The sequence below is a fragment of the Ipomoea nil genome, unplaced genomic scaffold (genome assembly GCF_001879475.1).
Source record: "Ipomoea nil cultivar Tokyo-kokei standard unplaced genomic scaffold, Asagao_1.1 scaffold3100, whole genome shotgun sequence".
NCBI lineage: Eukaryota > Viridiplantae > Streptophyta > Magnoliopsida > Solanales > Convolvulaceae > Ipomoea > Ipomoea nil.
Window position 1 is genome coordinate 1,394,084 of NW_017619528.1, and position 27,627 is coordinate 1,421,710.

General features: G+C 37.2%; 1 protein-coding gene and 1 long non-coding RNA gene across 2 annotated transcripts; one reads left to right on the forward strand and one right to left on the reverse strand.

Annotated features, from left to right (window-relative positions):
- Positions 1-1,013: 1,013 nt before the first annotated feature.
- Positions 1,014-7,636, reverse strand: LOC109166447 (serine carboxypeptidase-like 11). Its single transcript, XM_019315405.1, has 14 exons — positions 7,428-7,636; positions 6,915-7,060; positions 6,486-6,562; positions 6,277-6,393; positions 6,080-6,182; positions 4,952-4,989; positions 3,741-3,842; positions 2,995-3,048; positions 2,538-2,657; positions 2,319-2,384; positions 1,873-1,994; positions 1,489-1,602; positions 1,354-1,399; positions 1,014-1,271 (listed from the first exon to the last, which is right to left on the reverse strand). The coding sequence occupies exons 1-14, from the start codon at positions 7,598-7,600 to the stop codon at positions 1,188-1,190; spliced, it is 1,362 nt and encodes a 453-aa protein (XP_019170950.1). The 5' UTR covers positions 7,601-7,636; the 3' UTR covers positions 1,014-1,187.
- LOC109166448 lies at positions 1,238-25,878 on the forward strand. The gene is made up of 3 exons (XR_002051662.1): positions 1,238-1,293; positions 21,388-21,392; positions 25,867-25,878. It is a non-coding gene; the product is annotated as an uncharacterized LOC109166448 (long non-coding RNA).
- The last annotated feature ends 1,749 nt before the right edge of the window (positions 25,879-27,627 follow it).

The following is a 27,627-nucleotide window of genomic DNA, read 5'->3' on the forward strand; positions in this document are numbered from 1 at the left end:
TATTTTCACATATTCCAAGCCCAAAAAATATTAAAAATCTCTCTCTCTCTCTCTCCCTCTCTCTCTCCCCCTCTCTCTACTTTTCATATTATCTATCACTCTGATAACCCCATATTTGTTATAATACTTTCAAGCAAACTCACAAAACTTAGCTACAATTTGATTTATTTGGCAAGTTTAATACTTCTACTGCAAGGAAATTGTATTTCCTTAAATCAATTTTCAAAATTCAAACTCACTTATTTTAATTTAAAATTTTTTTGTCTTTATAACTCCCCCCCCCCCCTTCCTCTTATAGACTTTATTTCGGGAACTATTAGAATTTTTGGTAATTTTGACATCTGAGTAGTCATTTTGAGGTATTTGTATGTTGAGTGATGTCTGATCACTACTGTAAATTTTTGATTTTCCAATCACTTATATGACCACCTAAAAAAATGGTCAAAAAGTGACATTTTTTTTTTAAATTTTTCATCGAAAGATTATGGTGGGGAAATAGTTTGAAATTTCCAACCACCTTTACTTAGTTGTCCGAAATAGTGGCCACAAAGTAAAGGTGATCGAAAAAAAAAATTCAGCCGTTTAAATTTATTTATTTTAACTGAGTTGGGAATTTCCAACAACCGGTGATCGGAGATTCCGAAATCCACCAATCTTTCTAGTAGCTGATTTTTTGAACCACTTTACAAAATTGGATGCCATTTTCGACCACCTTGTCCGGTGGTCGAAAATAGCGACGAAGGTTTTTTCCTGATACCTAAAATGGTTGAAACAAGTGTTTCTGACTGAATTTAATATCACTTTCAGGTGGTCGGAAATTCCTTGATTTTAACCGTGGATGAAGAGTATAATATTATCTAAATCGAATCAATTAAATTCTCCTAAGAAATAATTAAGGAGTTTAATTTTTTATTTCACATGTTACAAACCCAAAAAAAAAAAGTTAAAAATGAAATATAACAATCCCTCAGGGGCCTCAGGTATGTGATGAATTGAATGTTAATGCAATTCAGTTTCAAAATTATACTCCATAGTAATTTATTCATTAAATAATATTCTACTACAAAAACATTTTGTAGTTTTTGACATGAAGTTCATCATAAACCATCAAAATAAAACTTAGGTACAACAATGTGTTATTGAATGAAAAGTACTTTTAACATAGATTTTACCATTGCCATACAATATTAAAGTTGTTCATAAGATATCCATCTCTTAAACATTTTGAAGCACTCGGCGGGTGTTATTGTTGGAGCAACGTGGTCTGATCCCTGTAACAAATATCAACTTAGAGTTATACATATATTCATATATTTTGAGCTAATAAACAATATACTAGTAGTTAATTATCACCAGGATTTTGGCATATGTCATGTTGTTGGAGAAAGTCCTTGTATAACTACATGAAATTAAATGATTTAATTTCAATTAGTTTTTCTTAATTATAATTAATAAATCATAAATCTGTAGTGGACTTTTATAAATTACCCAACAACTCGATTGTTCACAAACCAAGGTCGCCAATCACCAATGATAGAATAATTCAATGACTTTGTCCAGAATTCAGTATAAAATGAAGAAATATACACATCTGCACTTCCACTGAAATAAGATACGATTGTTTATTTAGATTAGTGAAAAAAAAAAAAAAAGAAAAGCATTGAAACATATACTTTGTAGCAAATATCTTTTTGACCAACAAAGGCTAGACTCAATCCTTGATCTCTTGTGACAAAGTTCACCTTTGTGACTGATTGAGCTACCATGTTTAAATGAGAGTAAATTTTGTAACTAATTATTTTGATTCATAAGGAATTAATAACACACTTCAGAACATTATTAAATATTAATTACTCATATTATTTTACAAACCTGTATATAAGAGATCTATAACTTTTTGTGCTAAGATTTGCATGATATGGTCTACTGTCGTTCACAGTTTTTTTATATCGCGCTATTGGTCTCCTGCATTTATCCCATTTTTCACCGCATCCCTATATATGTCGAAACAATCAAAATTGAAGTATAAAAGACTATAAAAATTTAATGTACTTTCTCTAAGCCACACTAATAGAAAATGAATGTTATGCATTTTAGCAAAACCATTTTAACCAATATATTGGACATTAAAATTTAAATATAAGGAAAATATATTTTATATGGTTATATGTTCGAATTGACTTCTCAAAAACATTACATATAAAATTATTTTTTGCCTTTATATCTAAAATTTTAAGACCACTAATAATGTAAATATTATTTTTAAATATTGAAATTTTAAATTATTATGCATTAATTCAATCCTAATAAACAATTACCTTCCGAACATGCAAGGCCTCTTGAACGATATCATTATTAATCCATTGAGATGCAATTTGTCCAGCCTAATATGTTGCATGTTAAGAGAATGTCATTATAGTTATAGTTAAAAGTGGTAAAACATATTAAATATTTGAGATTTATAGCATATGAAAGCGATCTCACAAAAAAAAATGGAGTTACAAATTAATTGTATAAATAAATTAATTAGATCTTACCGAATATAATAATCCACGATCAAAGGCATGTACATTGTACCCAAGGAACCTCTTAGCATCATTTTCTTCTCCAATAACATTAGGCAAATAATAATGGGGCACCACATTCATTAAACCTATCTGCACATTATTGGGCATGCTCCATTAAGACCAAAAACAAAAACAAAACAAAAAAAAAAAAGAAACAAAACAAAACAAAACAAAACAAGCATATATATATATATATATATATATATATATATATATATATATATATATATATATATATATATATATATATTTATTTGCCACTATATGTGTTTTGCAAAAATAAGCATCTGATTATTTGTTCAATATTAAAATGATGATTATATTGGAATAGACTAAAATTGATAAAAGGATTTTTTTTTTTTTTTATAATAAAACTCAGGGAATATCTATTTTTTAATATAAAAATATAGGTAGAATGATTGCTGACCTCTATACTGCAATTTGGATCAGAAAATTTTATCTTTATACAATCTTCCAATTTCTGCACGTGAATATAATTAAGCTATTAGAAATCAAATAATTAACAGTAGTCAACTATCATATAATGTGATGACATTTTGATTACCATTTCAAATGGATGATTATGTAATTCAATTAAAGATGAGATACATTTTATAATTTAACAAAATTAATTCAATTATTATATTTTTATAAGATTATTATAAAATATTTCACATTCGTTACTACTTTTAGTATTTGACATTATAATATTTTTTTATATAAATTTAGGAAAACTTACAATACCAAAAAAAAAAAAAGTTTGTCTTTTACTCCTTTTTATCCCAATTTACCATCCTACGTACTATTTATTTGTCAAATCAATTTTTTCGTTGTTTATTTATTTGGTTAGGTAATTCCTTATTATTTTTAAATAAAATTTTTTAATATTACTTTTAATGTAATTTATAGATATATAAATTTTATATACTAATACTAAATTTAATATTATAAAATACTGAATTGTAAATAATTCTAATAAACCCTCATTAACCAAGACACATAAAATTAGATAGAAGGCGTATAAAATATGAGAAGTGAAAATTTTCTAAATAAGTATAATCTTATTGAAAAAAAAATCTAGCTTGTTGCCCCTTGTTAGTTATAATAGGAGGCATCATACTAAAATTTCTACACACCTAACACATAAAAGAAAAACAATCAAAGAACAATTACCGTATACGCTTCTTCTGAAATACGACCTAATCCGCGACCCGCTCGGTAAATATAATACAAGTTGTCAACTGGAATTGTGAATCCATTGCCAACTATGTAGCCCTAGTGCAACATATATAACTTCCAAGACGTGTTACTCAGAGCTATGGATCAGATTTAGAAAGATCTAATGGCTTTAAAGTAAAGAGAAAGGGAAAAAATATGATAGCATTTTCGTAAATGACTCAAATTTTAAAGTGCAATTAATAACATCTTAGAATGCAACTAACAACACCAAATTGAGTACACCTTTCATATGTATAAGTGCTATTAAAAGATTCACTATATATTGTTGACAATTGCACTTTATAGCGCTACTAGTTGCACATTAAAGTTCAAGATCCTTGCCGCAATTTTCAACAGGTGCATTCCGTAACTTTGCTTACATGCAATTTATAATATTGAATGTACAGTTGCACTTTAGTGTTACTTGTACTTTAAATTCAAGTTATTAACATAAATGTCATTGTGTGTGTGTGTGTTCTAATTGCTACAGATTTATTAAAATTAATGGTACAGTATTAAATAAGTTACAGCACAATACAGTGCAAGCGAATTGAAATCTCTTAGAGATGAGAGACACCGGGCGATAGACAGAATAGGATTACAAATTGAAATCTCTTAATTCTAAATTCTAATAATTTAATTCAAAAAATAATATAATATAATATTACACACACACACACAAACAAACACACACACACACACACACACACACACATATATATATATATATATATATATATATATATATATATATGTACGTATGTATGTATGTATATATATTATTCGGGGATGGGGCAGGGCGGGGAGGGATATTCCCGTCCCCGTCCCCATCCCCATCCCCGTCACATTGCCATTCCTATTCTTTAGGTTAACATGTGTTAAAAGTGCAAGTTATTGGTTCAAATATGCAAATAAATTGTGCAACATAAATCACTTAAAAGTGCAATCATTTTTCACTTAACACTGACAATGCAAGTAATTTACTTTTCAACATTGGTGCACCTAATGATAACGTTATGTGCACTTAATATTATATTGTTGCTTGGTGTATATTATATTATTACACTTGTAATACATTTTACTTGCCTTTTTAATACATTTATATATATACGTATGTGTGTATGTGTTGTAAATGAAACCTGTTCATACTTAAAATATTTACCAACCTTAAGATTAACGTGTGGCTTAAATCTGGCATCAATCCCTGTAAATTTACAAGTGGGCAATTATTGAAGTATATAACTTATATTAACCAAAAATATAAATTATAAATAAAGATTCATGACACTAAAAATTTTGTAATGATGGATAGTGTTTGTAACATATTGAAACTCAAAATATTATGCAAGGATACTCAAGTTATTATAATCAAAATATATCACATAATTCCCACCTTATGTTGGATATTTATATCATAACGGTTATTAATATTTAAATTGTACAATCATGAAAGCATAAATAATATTTGAGGTGTTGTGGTGTTATAAATATTTTTTAAAGTTTGGTAAGAATTTATTTTGATTGGAATGGTGTTCTGGTTAATTAGAAGAAAAAAATTTTAAAATATGATGATGCATGTTATTTGACTTTCCATGTTGGTTAGTAAGGGGATTAAAGACTTGGAAAGTGAGTACACACTCAAAGTTTTTCATATGATCCAGTTTTTATTCTTTTACTCTCTTATGAAATTTTTGTTGTATTACAAAAAACAAGCATTTTTCCAACAATTTAGCCTTAAACTTTTTTTTTTTTTCTTATCTAAATTAAATTTTTTATTATACAAATAAAATTATTGTATAAAAAGTATGGTTAAAAAAACTCTAATTGCGATCTTTTAAATGACATCACATTGCATTTTTTTTTAATTGTTAAAAAGTAATATATAGTTTCACAAAGTCACTATTGTTGGTTCATTACTACAGATTATTTATAAAGTCACTACAACAAGTGAATTAAGTTACTAATTTACTATTGTATGTTTATTAAATGAATACTACTTGTTCAATAAGTCACTATTCTTGGTTCATGAAATCAATAATGCATGTGTGTACTATATGTTAATAAAGTCACTACAACTTATTCATTAAGTAATTATTATTGTAAGTTAATAAAGTTGCTATCACATGTTCATTAAGTAACTACTGTAAGTTCATAAAGTGAATATTACAAGTTCATATTTGATACATAATGACTTAGGTTCATTATGTAACTACTGTAGGTTCATTTTTTTTTTTATTATTTTTTTTTAACGAATCACATAAACTTCAATGAAATATTTCATAATGACTTATTACCATATGATATTGCTTGAGCAACCATTGGAACGGTAATACCAGAATATGAGTCTCCACCAACATAGAATGAGTTGGATTGATATTGAAAATGATCTTCTAACCACTATAGAATAATCCAAGTATTAGTTAACTAATGCAATTTTAACAATATATATGTGCACATGTGCCTATCACAATGAAAACTGAAAAGTGTTTACCTTGCGAATAAATTCAGCTCCATGATAACTTGTTTCTACATCAGTATAATTTTTTGAACTTTTAGCATACGAAAATCCTGTTCCCACGGGTAAGTCTATAAAGATAAAGCTTGCAACCTAGCAATAATTTTATGCACTTCATATATTAGCCAATTGAAATTGACCTTGACATTATTGATAATGTTCTGTAAAAGCAGAAAGTAAAGTACCTTTGTCCATGAATAAGGATTTAGTGACAATGTAGGCAAAGTCCGGTTATTCTTTGGTACATCAAATAACAATGGCCCTGTGCATATGGTTAAGTTAATTTAGAATTTTTTTCCTTGGCACAATATTTGTATTATTGTCAATTATTCCTTGAAACAATCTATAGGCATTGTTTTTATAATTATACTTGAATCAATATATTATTTAATTTTATATTAGTGGATAAACTTTACATATCTAATAAAGACTAAACTAAAAGTTCTGTTAAGCACAAAACGTTGCATTAGAAAATCATAACAAATCTGTTGAAACAATTAAATAAAAAAATATTTGTTAATAAAAATAATTTAAAAGTATTTTTTTAACAGATCAAAGTTGTGCATGTAAAAAACCTATATTAAAAAAAAAAAAGATGCAATTTTAAAGCTCACCCAATTCTTCTGTCATTGCAACAAAAGAAGAGCATCCGGGACCACCACTGATCCAAAGCACAATTGGATCAATATTGGGATTTGATTCAGACTTTACAAAATAGTAAAAAAGTTGTATATCTTCTGATTCCCCAACACTGATATATCTAATTACAAACACCAAAAGTACATTAAATTCATTATATATATATATATATATATATATATATATATATATATATATATATAAATATATAAATAATTGAGATATCAAATGAGAATAACCAAGGCAAGAACTGTGGACAAATCTGATATATCCATGATGGATGATAAAAGGTTAAAAATTAATGTACAATAATAAAAAATGCAATGGCATTTTTGTAATTTTTTATAGTTAAGATTGTGTGCATTTAGAAATGCTTGACAGTCTATTCGCGGATAATTGAAAACATAGCCACATCCACACCTTCAATCTTGAAAAATCAAAGAATAGGATCTTAAAACTCCTTCAATGTGATAAGATCAGAGATGTACCCGGTTTCAAGTTCAAATGGAAGAGGCCCTTCATGTCGAATCCCTGGGAGATACTCCACCTTAGAGCCTGTTGCTTCAACATCATGTGAAGAGCAAAACCATAAAACAACGACAGTTCCTAGAAGCAAAGGAAGAGAACTGCAGCTTCGTCGCAAAAGATTTGCCAATAACATTTTCGTCAAATTTAATTTACCGGTCAGAAGAAGAAAAGGCACATTTTTGCTCGCTGCTAGGTTGCAGTTCTTTTATACTAACGAAAACATATAGTGACAGCGCCTTCGCACCTAAATCCTAAATTTTATTAATACGGATTAGTTTACTTCTTCTACAAAAGTTACCAGCTTACACGTGGTTTTACATTTTAACTTTTTAATTGTGGTACATGTACAATTATAGAGGAAAATATGTGAAAAATGATTTTTATAGAAATTCACGGTGTCAGTTATTGAAATTTCAGGTTCTTTGTGTTGGATATTGATGAATAAATCGATACACAGAATATATATATATATATATAAAATATATAATTGTCCCGAAAAATGGAATTTAATTTATAGAAAATTAATTCCAAACAATTTTGGTACGAAACCAAAATTACATATATATATATACCTCGTATATATATTAACCAACTAGGGATTTATTTTATCAAAATAATCCCACTACAACTAGTACGAAACTAGTACACGGGACTTAATTTCCACGAAATTAATCCCACCACAACTAGTACAAAACTAGTACAAGGATTTAATCTATCTGAGATTAATCCCACCACTTGGTCCGAAACCAAGAACAAAATAAAAGCAAGAACGGGTTTCTAACCTGTGGTTTTAACCCAACGAGAAGAAAGATGAAGCAGAGGAAGCCCGAGTCGTGTGTACACACACTCTCCTTAAAACCGATTCGCCACCTCCCGAGGGTGCTAGGATCGTTGTGGCGTCAGTCTCCCAGGATAAAACGGACTACGACTTTGGCGTTCGAGCACTCCAACCCAAAGCCCGGCGAACTAGAACACAAGCTGAGCACTCCGATGTTTTACGGAAGGTGATGGCAGAATTTCTTTTTTTTCCTTTGTAATCGAGCAGGAGAGTTTGAGAGAAAATAAACAAAAGTTTTGAGAGTTTCAAAATGGAGTAAAATTCATTCTGCCAACATCCACAACTATTTGTAAGGGAAAAGGAATTAAAACATTATAATGGCCATTAATCCAATCATAAATCCAAGATTTAATAATTGGATAATAGCGTTTGAAACGGTCGTAATTATTATCGTAATAATTCCAACGGTCACGAACTTAATACGCGATTAATTCGTACCGACCACAACGACCCGATTCAAAACATCTGAGTGACCGAGAAGTCCGTACAAACCCGAAGGTTTAACAAATTGGGACTGAAAACCACACCCGAGTGGTCCACACGCACCGAAACGGTGCAGCACGAATCAATGCATATAGCATTGACTCGTGCTCAGCACGAAAGTAGCTCACGAAAGGAGAGCACGAAAGGAGCTCACAACTCCAACTTTCAGCATGAAACTAAAGCTTATAATTAAGCTTTCAATTTTGCATGCACTTTCGTCCAGCATGAAAGCATAGCACGAAAGGTGCTAAAAACCCAATTCACTAATTAAGCAACCAAAGCTTAATTACACTTAAGCTCTACAATTTTCGTGCAGTGCAACGAAAGTTATTAAAATGCTGATTTCTAATTAGCATTTAAACTTAAGTTTTTGACTTCTCTCCAATAGGTCCACTTTGAGAATCAATTTCTCATTCACCTATTACTCATTTTGAGCGTACATAATATCAAATTCTTCGTCTCACTACGAAGAACCCGAATCCACTTTGACCCGACCCAAATCGGAAGTGGACCCACATATATTTGTACCACAAAATAATCACTCAAAATTCCATTTTTAGCTAAAAATTTCAACAATCCCCCACATGAATGAAAAATGATTTCCGGGACGAGGAAAAACGACACGAACGTGTTCAACGGTCGATCCCTGCATAGCATAGGTAGGTGTTACCCTTTGAACCTTGCCTTGTGAAGATATGTTTACTCTACTGGCTGTATGGTAGAACTTGATGTCTTTGAACCAACTGCCGTTTGTGTAGGCGATGACATATCCCACACAGGAACCTTCCAACCTTTGTTCTGTTCTCATGGGTGTGCCCGTTTTGGTCATGGGTCACCTTCCTGGTTCTGCGAGAGTTTCTAATGAATTGAGCCCATCAATTCTCCTTTGAAACGACCCCACTTCTCTCTAACATAGGTGATTCTTTATCGAGTATCCCGCATACTCACACATGTCAACCGACATTCGAATCATTAAAGCATCAACATGCTAGCCTCGTGCGGGAGTCACTGTTCTAACGAGGAATGGTAGGGAGTCCGAGACCCCCACAGTGACACGCTTCGTTCCATAATTTAGTTGTCCCATTGAACCTAGGTGCCAGCTAGGTTGGGTGTCCACTATAGAACTTTTATTCCATGGGCTTCAAACCCATTCCTCGTGCCAATTTCTCAATAACCATTTGCTTACCCTCGGGTTAGCGAGTTAGCGGCCGCTACGTTATCTTTTGACATCACGTAGTCAATAGAGATAACCCATGTTGTGAGAAATTGTTTAATGGTATTATATCTACGACTTATAAGTCTAGACTTACCATTCCACATCTAACTCTGTACTTAACCAATTTTGGCTTGACTACCGCAACGCACACAAATTGGAGGTACGAGTTTATCTCTAGGAACATTCCTGAAAAATGGCATAGCCATTCAGCCTACTCGCTCGCGACATGAGTGTAAGGCTCTCAGCTTTGATCCCATCATGGATCTTAGCTATCACAAATCGTTTCGAGAATTTCCTTACAACCAACTGCACTGGCCTACGTAAACACGTAGCCTTCAATGGACTTAGCGTCCTTTGATATCTTTTTAACGTGCTATATTTTCCAAATACAGCTAGATATCCCACATAGTGCAGTCCAAAGTCACGAGCATACCTTAAGTATCTCATAACTTCCACCATTGCCTTCTAGTGCGTATCACTAGGGTTACTCGTATGTCTACCGAGTTTGTTAACCGCAAGGCAATATCCGGCGTAGTACCACCCATTTGATACAATTAAACTACCAATAATCTGAATTTATTCTCTATGAGAAATACAATTTCCGTGATTATTGGCTAGTTGTACGTTAGTATCTAACGGTGTCCAAGCCACTTGATTATCATCCTTTGCAAGGATTCAATCAAGACAATGAGATTGGCTTACCACGAGACCATCAGGTCTTCTCACGATTTTAATCCCAAGGATTAAATCTGCCAAACCCATACCTCTCATGTCAAATCTCAAATTTAACATGTTCCTGGTAGAATTGATCCTTTGATCGTTACTACCCACGATGAGTTTATCGTGTATAAACAAATAATGATATCACCGTCTATCGTATCCATTACGTAGACACACTTTTCACTTTTGTTTATACTAAACTCATTGGTTATCATTGCATGATCAAACTTCACGTGCCAATGCTTAGGCAATTGTTTCAAACCATACAATGATTTCACCAATCACACACTTTCTTTCTATAGCGCGGAACCACAAAACCCTCAGGTCGTTCCATGTCTATTAAGAAAGTGATTTTCCACATCCATTTGATGAACTTCCAAGTCTCGCTAAGCAGCTATGGCAAGTATCATTCTAATGGATTTCATTCTCATCACAAGAGAATATATATCGAAGTAACTGTGGCTCTCGCGTTGCATGTAATCTACCATTACACGCCTGGCCATTTACTTCAATATAACCAACTGGTTTTTATCTTCCGACACGTGATCCATTAAGATCCAGAGGTTTTACAACCCGGAGGAAGAACAACCAGTTTCAAGTATGATTCTTTAAGATAGAATCTACTTCACCTCGGTAGCCTCTCTCGTATTGGTCCATCTGTAGAAGTCACCACTTCTACATATGTCCGAGGCTCATTTTCTAACAACCATGTCAGAAAATCTGGTTCATTTTCTAGTAAACAAGTTAGAATATGCGCATCACATTCTAACATGTACGTCAGAAAATATGGACCAAAGGATTTTTCAATCCTAGCTCTCTTGCTACGTCTAGCTTCGAGCTCGGGTTCTCTTTCATACCCTCCAACCACAGCTACGTCGAATGTTCATTTCAACATGCCAGGTTCATTCATTGAACCTTCGCAGAAATACATTCTCAAAGAGTGATGAATTTCTTGATTCAATTTATCGTGTTCTTATGTACGTCCAGAACATAGGACTCGTGTACTAAGAACAAAAAAAAAAAAAAAAAAAAAACAAAGGCCTTTCGCAAGACACCCCCACATTTCAGGTATTGGTAGGAAAGCTTTCTACGTACCCATAACCCATAAGAAGCCTTATCGAGTTTCATGCGGGTAACCTTATTTAAAAGGTACTTACTTGTCCAAAGTCTTGTCTCACCCCACACACTTTGAGGTAGATCCGAACTTATCAACGTCTTGATATTTATGTTCGGCAACAACGTTCGATTGAGGTGAATACTGTGTCGTACGCTCGAGTACGATACCAACGCTTGCGCAGAATCACCAATGGGTGTTTCATATTCACTACATCGATCGTTTCTAACCGCCTTAATTCCACGATTAAGTTGGTTTTTCACTTTATTCTTATAAAGAATAGATTTATCAACGACATCATTTTTGCTCTCAAGCAAAATTCACTTAGCACTATCGAGTGCTATCGTTGATACTCCGAGAAGTACATCCAAGATGTCACCCGAAGGTTATGTACCTCCACTTCTCGATTACTCGCCTATGACCAGAAGATACGTTTACTTCTCGATCACATGGCCTAGAGGTGCTTCTAGCACTTCTCAGACCCGAGATGTGCGCTTCACTTCTCGGTGGTTTTGCCACATCACAAATATCATATTTGTGCTTATCATTAAATTTGGAATGTGGTCCATGATAACTAATCTACGTATAGATTCAAAATTACCATGACCATGTCTACCGTGCCATAAACACGAAGACCCAACCAGGCAAGACCAATTAATAATGTTCTTATTAATTACGGTTATTACACCGAGCTTATAGCCCAATTAGTAATTAACCCTTGCCTTCATTCCAAAAAAAAAATTTAGACAAAACCTTGTCTTAATCCACAATAGTGACAACTTTATAAATCATTACACCATTACTCGCAAGTTAGGTGGTTCAAGATTTATTTTGTTGTCCCAACACTTCTGTCATTTGTCACAAATTAATTTCATACTAGTACAATTTGTATCTTTAATCAAGTTAATTTTCACACAATTAACAAGATTATATCAACCAAATTTTTTAACTAGTTGAATCATGCTTATATAATCGTATTAAGAATATTATTTAAAATATTCAATACACTTGAGCTTTGACACTCACGATTATATATACATCCCAATTTTGACAAATTGACTATGCTTGAAATCTAGAACTGAGGTCCTTTACGAGATTTCAACATGCAACACGTTTGTTACATACCACTATGGCCGTTAAGCCATTCAAGCATTTTCCGTGGAATTGCTTCTTGAAGTCCTTTCTGCCCAAATGCAACAAATGGATACCAGATTCCATTTGAAAGGCTTCACTCACGATCATTCCTTCGTCAACTTGACTAAGGATGATCCCGGAATCTACCATTTTGTATTCAAGTAATCGGCTAACGACAAACTTTTTTGCCTTAGCGTCATAACTATTATACTTTAGGTCCAAAGATTCCCACTACGAGTCACACAAACCGTTCAAAACATAGTTTAGGCATAGGAAAACCAAATATTTCCAAATCCGTACTATGCTAACAGGTTGAGCGTTAGACTCGTGTTCCTTTCCACTAGGAACCATCTCGGTCAAGAACCATGACATGCCGAGAATCATTAGGTTGTACAACATTTTAAGTTGCAACCCTTCGAAATTCAACTCCGTGAATTTCCTTGGTCTTTCGACCAATCCACAAGGCACCGTCCCATGTACCTTCATCGTAGGGATATACCCTTTGATGCCACCACCGGTCTCCGAACCAAAGTTCACCGGGGTTTCGGATTGTGCAACTACATTGCCGATCCGACCAATCGAATGTGCACCACGAGCAACATTCACGGTTCCACCACTCGTGGAATCCATCGATTTAATCACCAAGAAATAATCGGTTTTAAGATTGTTGGATATTGATGAATAAATCGATACACAGAATATATATATATAAAATATATAATTGTCCCGAAAAATGGAATTTAATTTATAGAAAATTAATTCTAAACAATTTTGGTACGAAACCAAAATTACATATATATATACCTCGTATATATATTAACCAACTAGGGATTTATTTTATCAAAATAATCCCACTACAACTAGTACGAAACTAGTACACGGGACTCATTTCCACGAAATTAATCCCACCACAACTAGTACAAAACTAGTACAAGGATTTAATCTATCTAAGATTAATCCCACCACTTGGTCTGAAACCAAGAACAAAATAAAAGCAAGAACGGGTTTCTAACCTGTGGTTTTAACCCAACGAGGAGAAAGATGAAGCAGAGGAAGCCCGAGTCGTGTGTACACACAATCTCCTTAAAACCGATTCGCCACCTCCCGAGGGTGCTAGGATCGTTGTGGCGTCAGTCTCCCAAGATAAAACGGACTACGACTTTGGCGTTCGAGCACTCCAACCCAAAGCCCGGCGAACTAGAACACAAGCTGAGCACTCCGATGTTTTACGGAAGATGATGGCAGAATTTCTTTTTTTTTTTCCTTTGTAATCGAGCAGGAGAGTTTGAGAGAAAATAAACAAAAGTTTTGAGAGTTTCAAAATGGAGTAAAATTCATTCTGCCAACATCCACAACTATTTGTAAGGGAAAAGGAATTAAAACATTATAATGGCCATTAATCCAATCATAAATCCAAGATTTAATAATTGGATAATAACGTTTGAAACGGTCGTAATTATTATCGTAATAATTCCAACGGTCACAAACTTAATACGCGATTAATTCGTACCGACCACAACGACCCGATTCAAAATATCTGAGTGACCGAGAAGTCCGTACAAACCCGAAGGTTTAACAAATTGGGACTGAAAACCACACCCGAGTGGTCCACACGCACCGAAACGGTGCAGCACGAATCAATGCATATAGCATTGACTCGTGCTCAGCACGAAAGTAGCTCACGAAAGGAGAGCACGAAAGGAGCTCACAACTCCAACTTTCAGCATGAAACTAAAGCTTATAATTAAGCTTTCAATTTTGCATGCACTTTCGTCCAGCATGAAAGCATAGCACGAAAGGTGCTAAAAACCCAATTCACTAATTAAGCAACCAAAGCTTAATTACACTTAAGCTCTACAACTTTCGTGCAGTGCAACGAAAGTTATTAAAATGCTGATTTCTAATTAGCATTTAAACTTAAGTTTTTGACTTCTCTCCAATAGGTCCACTTTGAGAATCAATTTCTCATTTACCTATTACTCATTTTGAGCGTACATTATATCAAATTCTTCGTCTCACTACGAAGAACCCGAATCCACTTTGACCCGACCCAAATCGGAAGTGGACCCACATATATTTGTACCACAAAATAATCACTCAAAATGCCATTTTTAGCTAAAAATTCCAACACTTTGTTTATGTGCTTAAGGTGTGTTGTTTATATATTTAAAGTGCGGCATTTTAATGTTTATGGTGCGTCAAATGCACAATCACACAGGAAGTCATCTCCGCACTTGGAGGTCATTTAAGCTTGTTTTGCTTTATGTTTCAGTAAGCGCACTATACATACTATTGGATTGTATACTTTTGCAGGTGAATTCAAGCAAAAATGAGGCGAAGTGGCGCATCCTGGAATCAAGCGGGACAAAGAGTCAAAGCAAGGTCAGCCAACGTACCTTACAACGTGCTTGTGCAAACATTGTGAAGATGAAGCAAATCACGGGATTTCCAGAAAGATCAACGCACGTTACAACGTGCATTGCTACCAGCGTTGCAAGATACAAGGAAAGCCCCAAATTTCCAAAAAGATCAACGCACGCTGCAATGCGCGTTGCAAAACTCGACAACATGCATTGTGCGGTGCGTTGTGGCCGGCGTTGACGCGTCACTTATGCAATTTTAGGTTTAAAAGAAGGACATTTTAGGATTGGAAGGGGGAGCTATTCAGATTTTCATTTTAGATTGGTGAGATTATCCATGATCTAGTGGATAATATATTCTATGAATTCTTGTGTAACACCCCCGATTTTAACAAAAATTAAAACCATTTAAGCTTAAATAAAAGATAATATCTAAGCCTTAATCAAAAACAATGCGGAAGCTAGTCATATGCAAAACAGGAAAGGTTATGCCACATCTACACAACTATAGGTGCACAGGCTAAGTCTAAACAATCTATCCATAAACAGAGTCATAATGTAACACCCCCGATTTTCATGTCATTTTTAAAACTTAAATACGTAAGGCAAAGCAACTAACAGGTATCATAAAACGTAAGCAAGAGCGGAAGTCTTAGATTAAAACGGGGAAAACCAGGAAGTGCTATGCCACATCCACCTCAACGTGGATGCACAGGCAAGTCTAAAACCAACAATCTATCTTGTTTAACATAACCATGGCGCACAGGCCCAAAACACTATCTACAACGTTCAAGGGAGCTACACTACTATCAACAGCTAGCGCACTCGCCATATCTACTCAGGACCTGTAAAGAACACAAAGAAAGGGGACGAGCCCGGTCAGCGAATATTGCTGGTAAGCCATCATTACGCGTTAAATAGCATATATAGATAGTATAATACAAAATCATTTTCGAAATGGAATACAGTATATATCAGCTCAAAGTCAGGGAGAGAAGTCAACTGCAAAGACTCTATTTCACTCTCAAAGAACAAGGGAAATCAACATCCCAAGGCAACATCAAAACAAGAACAACAACAGTACAACTCAACACAGCTCAAGATGTAATATACTAATCACAAAGTAGAAAACATCAAGGCAAGGACAACAACAATAACCAAATACAACTCGAGGCGTATTCTACTGATCACAAAGTAGAATACCACTCGACATGCTCATCAGAAGAGGATAGACATTCACACATTGGCAACTACAAGCCACCACGTGAAACTACATGTCACATGTTCCAACCTTATGGATACCCCCGGCCTTATTACAGTTCCAACCATTACCTCCGAGAACCCCTGTACTTCTGAGTCCAACCTTATGCCTCCGGGAACCGTCGTTCCCCCGCCAACAACCACCAACATTTCCACCGATCTCTCAGTACACGAGGGTACCATTCATTTCAATCACACAACCGTCAACATATGAGCCTGAAGCCCAGATTACAACTACAATATCATTTCATGGCCACCACGAGGACCACATCTGTACCTTGGTGATTAATGTCCCATACCATTAACCGTGCAATCAAGGTACATCCAATACACACACTTTCATCACAGGAATCAATCAATGGATCACAACAAAGATATGAAACCATACCCAACAAGGATGGATTACAATCCGACTCCAAACGATGATCAACACAAGTTGTCATTCTCAAAAGGGAAGAACAAACCGCACACACTAGCATTTCAACATCAAACTAGCATGCGTATCAAATGGGTAAACTAAACATAGTTCCGAAGAACATACAAGACTCATCATGGTTCAACGAATCACAAAGTTGAACACTTAGCACGATTCAAGACGCCAAATCCTACATGGATTCCTAACATACCATTCTAGACATATGAAACATCAAGAAGACACTCAAATAGCCCAATAAAACAGCATCGGGAGGTCAAAACATCAATTACCGAGTCAAAAGAATCACGGGGAAAAAATCCCGAAACATCACCTAATATGTACCCCGCGGGTGGGGCCACGGGTGGACCTCCACCCGTGGTTCTGCCTGCGGGTACATCAACCCACAAGCTTGTTCCCCGCGGGTGGGGCGGCGGGTGGAGCTCTGCCCGCCGTTCCGCTCGCGGGTACCACTCTGTACACCAAAATATCCCTTCGGGGATTTTCAACAACAAGTCCAAAACACCCAAAATCTTACAAAATACAACAATACGACTTGAACCCAAGAAATAGCCAAGCCATGGCATACAAGAATCCTAATAACAAGCTCTAGATATGCATTACCACAAGACAATGCATCAAAACTCACATTTCCTAGCAAAAATAACAAGTAGAAGTCAAGAAATTATCAAATAGGTAAGAAAATAGATTTTGTAAAGCATGGTTTACATCTTGTAGCCTAAACCTTCACTTTTCACACCCTTAAAAAAGCATCTCCTAAAGCTCTCCTTCAACTTCAACTTCAAGAATACACCAAAAGACAACAAAGATTCTATCTTTTAGAAAAGACACCTAAAAAGATACTAAAAACACTAAGGGATCAAGGATCTTACCCTCCATTATGCTCAAGGTTAAGAAAGTTTGAATCTTGGAGACCAACTTGAAGAATCTAGGATTGCCCAAAACTTGGCTTGAAGAAGAAGCTAACAATTTTCTAGAGAGAAGGTGGAGCTTTTGTGTTTAGGGTGTTAGGGAAATGAAATGAAGGATGACAGTAATACCCCCGATTTCCATACCAAATTAAACCTTAAACATGCAGATATTTCTAACCATAAAAGCATAAACAGCGGAAGACTTAAGCATGAAATAGATGGAAAATGTAGAGTGTTATGCCACGCTCACACAGCGGTGAACGCACAGGCGTAAACATCTGCAACATAATCTATCAATCCCAAAAGCAAAGTCAACAACATAAGTCTAGAGCCAAATCAAAGGCACGCAGGCCCAAACCATCACAAGGGAAAGGAATCTACGCTAACTGCCTCTAGACCGCGCTCTCATCTACTCAGCACCTGAAAGATACACATAGATATACGGGACGACGCCCGGTTAGCGAATGATGCTGGTAACCCACCAATACATGTGAAATATCATATGTAGATAGTTTATATATATACAAAATCATTTGCGAAACGGGATATAATATATATCAATTTCAAAGCCAAGATAGAAGTCAAACACAAGATTCTTTGTACTCACATAAAGATAAGGGAACACATCCCAATACAACAAGAAGTAATAACGACTCACAAGAACGGCTCAAGGCATAATCTACCATCACACAGTAGATTAACACCCGACATGCATAACAAAAGAGAATAAGGACACGACCATTGGCGACTCATGCGTTGGCAACGCATGCCTTTGTGACAACACATGTCACAAATAGAGAAATACACAACAACGGCTACACAAGCCTTCGTGACATCATCCATCACGAATTGAGATGCCTTCCTTATGCCCAGTTCCAACCTTATGGCTACCCCCAACCTTATGTCTAGTTCCAACCTTTACATCCAGGACCCCTGTACACAAAGTCCAACCTTTTCCCTACGAGGACCATCGTCCCCATCCGCCAACGACCGCCAACAAATCCACCAATTTCAGAGTACACGAGGGTACCGATCACACACATGGCAACACATGCCTCCCAAGAAATACGTGAACCTGACACACAGGTCACAAACTCCATAATCACGTCATTGCCACCACGAGGACCAGTGTCGCACCTTGGTGACTAATGTCCCATACCATTAATCGTGCAATCCAGGTACAGCTACACGCACTACACCACAATAGGAATCAAGCAACGGATCACAACGAAGATATGAAACCATACTCAATCAAGGAATGGATCACAGTCCAACAACAACGATGATTAACACAAGCCATCATCAACAATAAGAAAGGACAAACAACACACACGCTAGCATTTAAACACCGAACTAGCATGCTTATCAAACGGGTAAACCAAACATAGTTCCGAAGAACACACAAGACCCATCATAGTTCAACGAATCATAATGTTGAACACTTAGCACGATTCAAGACACCAAAATCTACATGGATTCCTACCATATAGTTCTAGACATACGAAACATCAAGAAGACACTCAAATAGTTTCAGAAAAGAACATCGGGAAGTCAAAAGACCAAATACCGAGTCAAAAGGATCACGGGGAACAAATCCCCGCCCAAGTCCACTTTGTACCTCGCGGGTGGGCCTCCACCCGCGGGAACCACTCCCACGAACCACCTGTACCCCACGGGTGGGGCGGCGGGTGGTGCACTACCCGCCGTTCCACCTGCGGGTACATCACCTGTACCAAAATAATCCCTTCGGGGATTTTCAACTCCAAGCACAAATTCAAGTCCAAAACATGCCAAATCTCACCAAATACAACAAAATGACTTGAATCAAAGGAATAGCCAAGCAATGGCATACATGAACCCTAATAACAAGCTCTAAATATGTATTTTCACAAGACAATGCATCAACACTCACATTTCATAGCAAAATCACATGTAGAATCTAATAAATCATCATATAGGTAAGCAAAATAGATTTTGTAGAGCATGTGTTATCTCTTGTAGATAAAAACCTTCACTGAACACTTCCCAAAGCTTCTAACAAGGTTCACCTTCCTCACCCACTTCAAGAACACGCCAAAAGATCATAAAGATTCTATCTTTAAGGAAAGACACCTTAGAAAACACTAAAAACACAAAATAAACATATATCTTACCCTCCTAGATGCTCAAAGGTAGGAAATGTGGAATCTTGAAGACAAACTTTGAAGATTTGGTAAAGCTCCAACTTGGCTTGGAAGAAAAGCTATCTAACTTTTAGAGAGGAGGAGCTCAAGTTTATAAAGTGTAAAGGAAAGAATGAAGGGTGTCTTCTAGGTTAGCTTGCAATACTAACATAAGGTGAAATGTCTTTATTACCCTTACTAAAATGAAGAGGTGTAAGGGAACAGGGGAACTACTCACAAAGCTTTAGGTACACCACTTGACTTTGGGTTGACTAGTCAATTACTAGTCCCTGACTATTGAATTTTCAGGAATTTAAGGAATTAAATAATCAATTGGATTAGTATTAATTACTTAATTAATCCCTTAATTGAATTTGGATTACGGTTGTCACATCCTCTCCCCCTTTAAAGAAGCTTCGTCCCCGAAGCTTGGGTACGACGAATTAGATCAAACGATGTAATGAAACAACAATGTGACAAGAGTGTCAAGACTATACTTATTTTGTTCAAAGTTCAATGGATTCAAAAAGGTACCAAACATAAGCAAAAATCATGTCATCCAAGAGTTGGAAAGAAATAATCATCCGAGATAATGAGCATAACAACCTCTAAGCCAAGCACAACCACCGACTTCTATTCAACCACCAAAGGTCTAACCCTCTAACTCTTAACACAAACCACTAAACCAACAACCAACCAAACAAGCAAGCAAAACGAACACACGAAGCAAACCACAACAACTAGCAACGGTAGCAACAACTAAAGGATAACACAAGCTAAGGAAAAGGGTGAACGGGGTTACCACAACATCGCGCTAAAATGATTCGCTCTCCGATTCATCGGTGCCCTCCTCGGACTCCTCGTCATCTCTTCCCCTTCGGCTTGAGCTGGCCTCGATCTGATCTAACCTCTGGTGAGCTGCTACAAACTACGTCTTCATAAAAGCGAAACCTGCTTCGATCATCTGGTTCTGTTGACGTAGAAGGGTGACCACACGCTCCTCGTGCGTCATAGCATCATGCTCCCTCTTGGTTCGGGCTTCCCTTCTTCTTCGGTTCTCCTCGCTTTCCGGGTCACTTTCGTCAACTTCGGCAGCTTCCCCCACCTCGGTTTCCTCTTCTTGACCTATTTCTTCTTCATCCCCTACATCACCTCCTAGGCTCTGAACGACGAGGTTCAACTTTCCAACAGGGATCTCGAGATCTGTAACCAACTCATCTCTTTCCTCGGGAGACTTCCTAGCAACTTCGTCCAGAGTGATATAACTACCGTCATCCAGCTGGAACAAGTTGTAGTTCCGAAGATTAATGGCATCCAGCACCATTTTTCCTATGGGCTTCGACATACAACCATCCACGCTCACACCCTTCTTGACAAAAATCCAGCTCAACACCATGCCATACGGTAGGCTTTTTCGATTGTGATCACAAAAGACCATATGTTGCCACATTAAAGCCGACAGATTGAACTTCACCATGTTCTTAATGCAAAAAGCAAAGGTGCAATCCAACTTCCCCAACAACCGACTTTTATTGTTATTTGGCAACAAACAATCTGACACAAGCATAACCAAAATACTTTGCTCGGCGGACAACCACTTCTTCTCCGGTCTCGAAGCTTGTGTGAAACCACTCGTGCGACCCAACAAATAACTCAAATAGTCCCGGTACCCCATGGTATCCGTACTAATCCACAATTTACCACTGTACTAAGCAACTCCCGAAGCAGAAAAACTCAGAACCTGAGCTAGCCTCTTTTCTGACAAAATCACTTTCACACCCCTCACTTTGGAGGTGATTTCAAGCTTCCCTCCATCATTTGTCACAACCATGCAACGGTAAAACTCTTTAACCAAGCTGGGGTATGTCTCGGCCCTTATGGCGAGAAACCCATCTAACAAGCCTTGATATCTAAGCATATCCAATAAGGAACTAGGGAAAGATTCCGGGTCAAAAGCTTTACCTTCAAGAACGAGATAATGGGCATCCACCCATTCCGCTTTCCTTGCCAAACTTGATCTTCTAGGCATGATTGAAGATGACCCAAGGCTCAACAAAAGGAACCCAAAGCTTTCCTCTTCTTTTCTTCTTATTCTTCTCGCTGCTCTCTATTGATGTTCTCTCTCTCTCTCTCTCGCGTCGGCCCAGCGGCGGTGAGAAGCTCCGGCAGGCGGCGGCGGTAGCTCGCTCGGCGACGGGGACAAGGGCGATGGGTGGTGGGGGTCTCAATTGGTACTCACGGGTGGGGAGGGAAGAAGAGAAAAATCAAGCATTTGGGATTTGGAGAAAAAAATTAGGAAAGAAGATGATTTAATTTGGGAATTGGGGTAAAAATTGAAATTATGGTTTAGATGGAATTTAAAATTGGATAGGTTTCAAGAAGTATAATTAGCTCAAATGGTTAGAGGGTTGGGTTGACAAGGGATACACCCGAGTTCAAAAACCAAGGCTTGTAATTAAAAGGTATTTGGTCTTTTAGGCTTCACAAGGAAGGATTTTATGGATTTTTCTATTCCAAATTCAAAGAACACTTGGAGAAATTTAGGCGATTCACAAGAAGGAAAGTTTGCAAATTATACATGTGCAAAGATTATGAAATTACTCGAATATGGCTCATTTTAGGGTAAACAACTACCTCTATGAAAGGCTCACACTTAACACTAAAAGAATTATTCATCAAGAGGAAAACATGAAAGGATAACAAGGCAACTCAAACAGACAACGAAGGAAACAAGACAACACACGAAGGCAACAAGGAACAAGATGCGTCCTAAAGACAAGGGTAGGCTAGGAAAAAGATTACCTCCTGCTGCTCCTCCGGCTACACAAGCCTTCGTGACAAGCCTTCGTGACATCACCCATCACGAATTGAGATGCCTTCCTTATACCCGGTTCAAACCTTATGGCTACCCCAAACCTTATGTCTAGTTCCAACCTTTACCTCCAGGACCCCTGTACACAAAGTCCAACCTTTTCCCTCCGAGGACCGTCGTCCCCATCTGCCAACGACCGCCAACAAATCCACCAATTTCATAATACGTGAACCTGACACACAGGTCACAAACTCAATAATCACGTCATGCCCACCACGAGGACCACTGCCGTACCTAGGTGACTAATCTCCCATACCATTAATCGTGCAATCCAGGTACAACCATACACACCACACCACAATAGGAATCAAGCAACGGATCACAACGAAGATATGAAACCATACTCAATCAAGGAATGGATCACAGTCCAACAACAACGATGATTACCACAAGTCATCATCAACAATAAGAAAGGAAACACAACACACATGCTAGCATTTAAACACTGAACTAGCATGCTTATCAAACGGGTAAACCAAACATAGTTCCGAAGAACACACAAGACTCATCATTGTTCAAACAGGTAAACCAAACATAGTTCCGAAGAACACACAAGACTCATCATAGTTCAACGAATCACAATGTTGAACACTTAGCACAATTCAAGACACCAAAACCTACATGGATTCCTACCATATAGTTCTAGACATACGAAACATCAAGAAGACACTCAAATAGTTCCACAAAAGAACATCGGGAAGTCAAAAGACCAAATACCGAGTCAAAAGGATCACGGGGAACAAATCCCCGCCCAAGTCCACTTTGTACGCCGCGGGTGGGCCTCCACCCGTGGTTTCGCCCGCGGGAACCACTCCCATGAACCACCTGTACCCCGCGGGCGGGTCGGCGGGTGGTGCACTACCCGCCGTTCCGCCCGCGGGTACATCACTTGTACCAAAATAATCCCTTCGGGGATTTTCAACTCCAAGATCAAATTCAAGTCCAAAACATGCCAAATCTCACCAAATACAATAAAAAGACTTGAATTGTAACACCCCCCAAACAAGACCTATATAAAAGCCTTAACACAAGCAGATTAAGCGACAAAACTAGCACATCGGAATATAAAAACGAAACTGGATAAAAGGAAATCCAACGGAGTGTCACGCCACGTCTACCAAACACGGTAAACGCTACGGCAAACAATCTGCAAGTGTGTACATCTATCCCAAAACATCAATCTAACTACATCGGTGCACAGGCCAAAAAAACAAGGATAAAGGTGCTAAGCTACCAGGCTCTAGACATCGCGCTCGTCTAAACATCACCTGAAAGATACAGAGATAAACATTGGGACGACGCCCGGTCAGCGAATAATGCTGGTAACCCACCAATACCGTTAAGTATCATAAATAGATAGATATAAGTCATAAAAACCATTTTCGAAACGGAATACATATATATAAGTCAAAACCAAGATCAACTGTCAACACAAGACTCATCACTCTCAAGGATAACACGGGAACACATCCCAAACCACAAAGGTTAACCACACGCAAGGATAAAGACTCACCCAACGGTAACACATGCCACAACAACACAAGCCTCCGTGACTACACGCGTCACGAGAGAAGATCACACAACGCCGGCTTTACAAGCCCTCGCAACATCACCCATCACGAGTTGGTATGCCTTCCTTATGCCCTGTTCCAACCTTATGGCTACCCCCAACCTTGTACCTTCTTTTCCAACCATTACCTCCAAGAACCCCTGTACTTCTTAGTCCAACCTTATTCCCCCGGGGCCGTCGTCCCCCACCAACAACCACCAACGAACACCACCAATCACGGCAACACATGCCCGGATAACACATGTTATCCCCCAAAAACGTGGAGCCATCACTCAGGCCACAACTCCATAATCACGTCCCGGCCACCACGAGGACCGCTGCAATACCTTGGTGACTAGTGTCCCATACCACTAATCGTGCAATCCAGGTAGAGCCACACACGCACCACCACTCACACGAGAGTCAAACAACGGATCACAACGAAGGTATGAAACATACTCAATCAAGGAACGGGTCACAGCCCAACGATAACAACGATGAATAACACAAGTTAACATCAACCAAACGGAAGGTACAAACAACACACACGCTAGCATTAAGACAACAAACTAGCATGCTTATCAACGGGGAAACTCAAGATAGTTCCGAGGAACACACAAGACACCTCTTGGTCCAACGAAACACAATGTTGAACACTTACCACGATACAAGACACCAAAGTCCTACATGGATACCTACCATATAGTTCTAGACATATGAAACATCAAGAAGACACTCAAATAGTTCCACAAAAGAACATCGGGAAGCCAAAAGACCAAATACCGAGTCAAACAAATCACGGGGAACAAATCTCGATCCAACTCCACTCGTGTACCCGCGGGTGGACCCACGGGTAGTGCCCCACCCGTGGTCCCGCCCGCGGGAACACTATCCCACAGGCTATGTACCCGCGGGTAGGCCGGCAGGTGGTGCCCCGCCCGTCATTCCGCCCGCGGGAACATCCCTGTTCCACAACAAATTCCTTCGGGGATTTTCTTCTCCAAACACAAATTCAAGTCCAAAACATGCCAAATCTCACCAAACACAACAAAATGACTTGAACCATGGAAAATGCCAAGCAATCGCACAAAGAAACCCTAAACACAATCTCTAGATATGCAATATCACAAGACAATTGCATAAACCCTCACATTTCATAGCAAAGCAGATGTAGAATCCAAAAAATCACATATACGTAAGCAAAATAGGTTTTGTAGAGCATGGGTTACCTCTTGAAGACCAAAAGACTTCACTTTACACCACAACAAGCTCTCCAGAAGGCTTACTTTCCAAACCCACTTCAAGATCAAACCAAAAGATCATAAATATCCTACCTTTAAGAAAAAGACAACTAAGATGGAACCAAAAACACAAGATGAACTTAGATCTTACCCTCCTAGATGCCCAAATAGGTGAAAGGTTGAATCTTGGAAGCAAATCTTGGAATCTTGACAAGGGTCTCAACTTGGCTTGGAGAATAAGCTACACTTCTTTTCTAGAGAGAAGGTAGAACTGTTTTTCTAAGAATTGTAGGGAATGAAATGAAGAAGTCTTCTAGGTTAGGTTACAATACTAACCCTTAGAAATTGTAAGGAACAAGGGAACTCCCCTCAAAGCACAAGGTACAACACAACTTAAAGGTTGACTAGTCAAATTCTAGTCCTTGAGTATTAAAAATCAGGATTTTAGGAATTAATTCCTCAAATAAAAAGAGGATTAATTACTCAATTAATCCATGGATTGAATGTGGATTTTTGGGGTGTCACATGAATCAAAGGAATAGCCAAGCAATGGCAAACTTGAACCCTAATAACAAGCTCTAAATATGTATTTTCACAAGACAATGCATCAACACTCACATTTCATTGCAAAATCACATGTAGAATCCAATAAATCATCATATAGGTAAGCAAAATAGATTTTGTAGAGCATGGGTTACCTCTTGTAGACAAAAACCTTCACTTAATACTTCCCAAAGCTTCTAACAAGGTTCACCTTCCTCACGCACTTCAAGAACACACCAAAAGATCATAAAGATTCTATCTTTAAGGAAAGATACCTTAGAAAACACTAAAAACACAAAATAAACATAGATCTTACCCTCCTAGATGCTCAAAGGTAGGAAAGGTGGAATCTTGAAGACAAACTTTGAAGATTTGGTAAAGCTCCAACTTGGCTTGGAAGAAAAGCTATCTAACTTTAAGAGAGAAGGAGGAGCTCAAGTTTAGAAAGTGTAAAGGAAAGAATGAAGGGTGTCTTCTAGGTTAGCTTGCAATTCTAACATAAGGTGAAATGTCTTTATTACCCTTACTAAAATGAAGAGGTGTAAGGGAACAAGGGAACTACTCACAAAGCTTTAGGTACAACACTTGACTTTGGGTTGACTAGTCAACTACTAGTCCCCGACTATTGAATTTTTAGGAATTTAAGGAATTAAATTATCAATTGGATTATGATTAATTACTTAATTAATCCCTTAATTGAATTTGGATTACGGGGTGTCACAATGACTCTAGGTTAGCTTGGGGCACAAACATAAGGTGTCAAGACTTCTTTCCCTTACTAAAGTGGGAAGAGTAAGGAGACAAGGGAACAATTCATAAGGCATAGAGTACAACCCTTTGACTTGGATTGACAAGTCAATTTCTAGTCCTCCGACTATTGCATTTTTAGGATTTTAGGAATAAATTACCAATTAAGCTAGGATTAATTATCTAATTAATCCTTAAATAGATTTTAGATTTACGGGGTGTCACATCCTCTCCCCCTTAAAAGAAGCTTCATCCCCGAAGCTTGGGTATGACGAATCCAAACAAAACAGCAACATGAAACAACAATGTGACAAGAGGAGCAAGAACATCTATTGACCAAAATTCAAAAATTCCCAATGGTATAAAATTATCAAGAAGTCATAGCATTGCAAGAAGTTACTAACAAAATTCCTTGAGCACAAGAAACACTTAAGGCCAAAACTCAACGACCAAAGCCTTCTAAACAACACTAGAGTTCTAAAAAACTAGATACTAGTAAAACAACCCACAAAACTAACTACTCTAACACAACTAACAAAACAAGAAAGATCACACAAGGCAACAACAAAACAACTAG

Coding starts and splice junctions, on each gene's coding strand:
- LOC109166447 (XM_019315405.1), bottom strand. CDS start 7,600: ATGTTATTGGCAAATCTTTTGCGACGAAGCTGCAGTTCTCTTCCTTTG. Junction 7,061..7,427: donor CCATTTGAACTTGAAACCGG/GTACATCTCTGA, acceptor GTTTGTAATTAG/ATATATCAGTGTTGGGGAAT. Junction 6,394..6,485: donor ATCCTTATTCATGGACAAAG/GTACTTTACTTT, acceptor AATTATTGCTAG/GTTGCAAGCTTTATCTTTAT.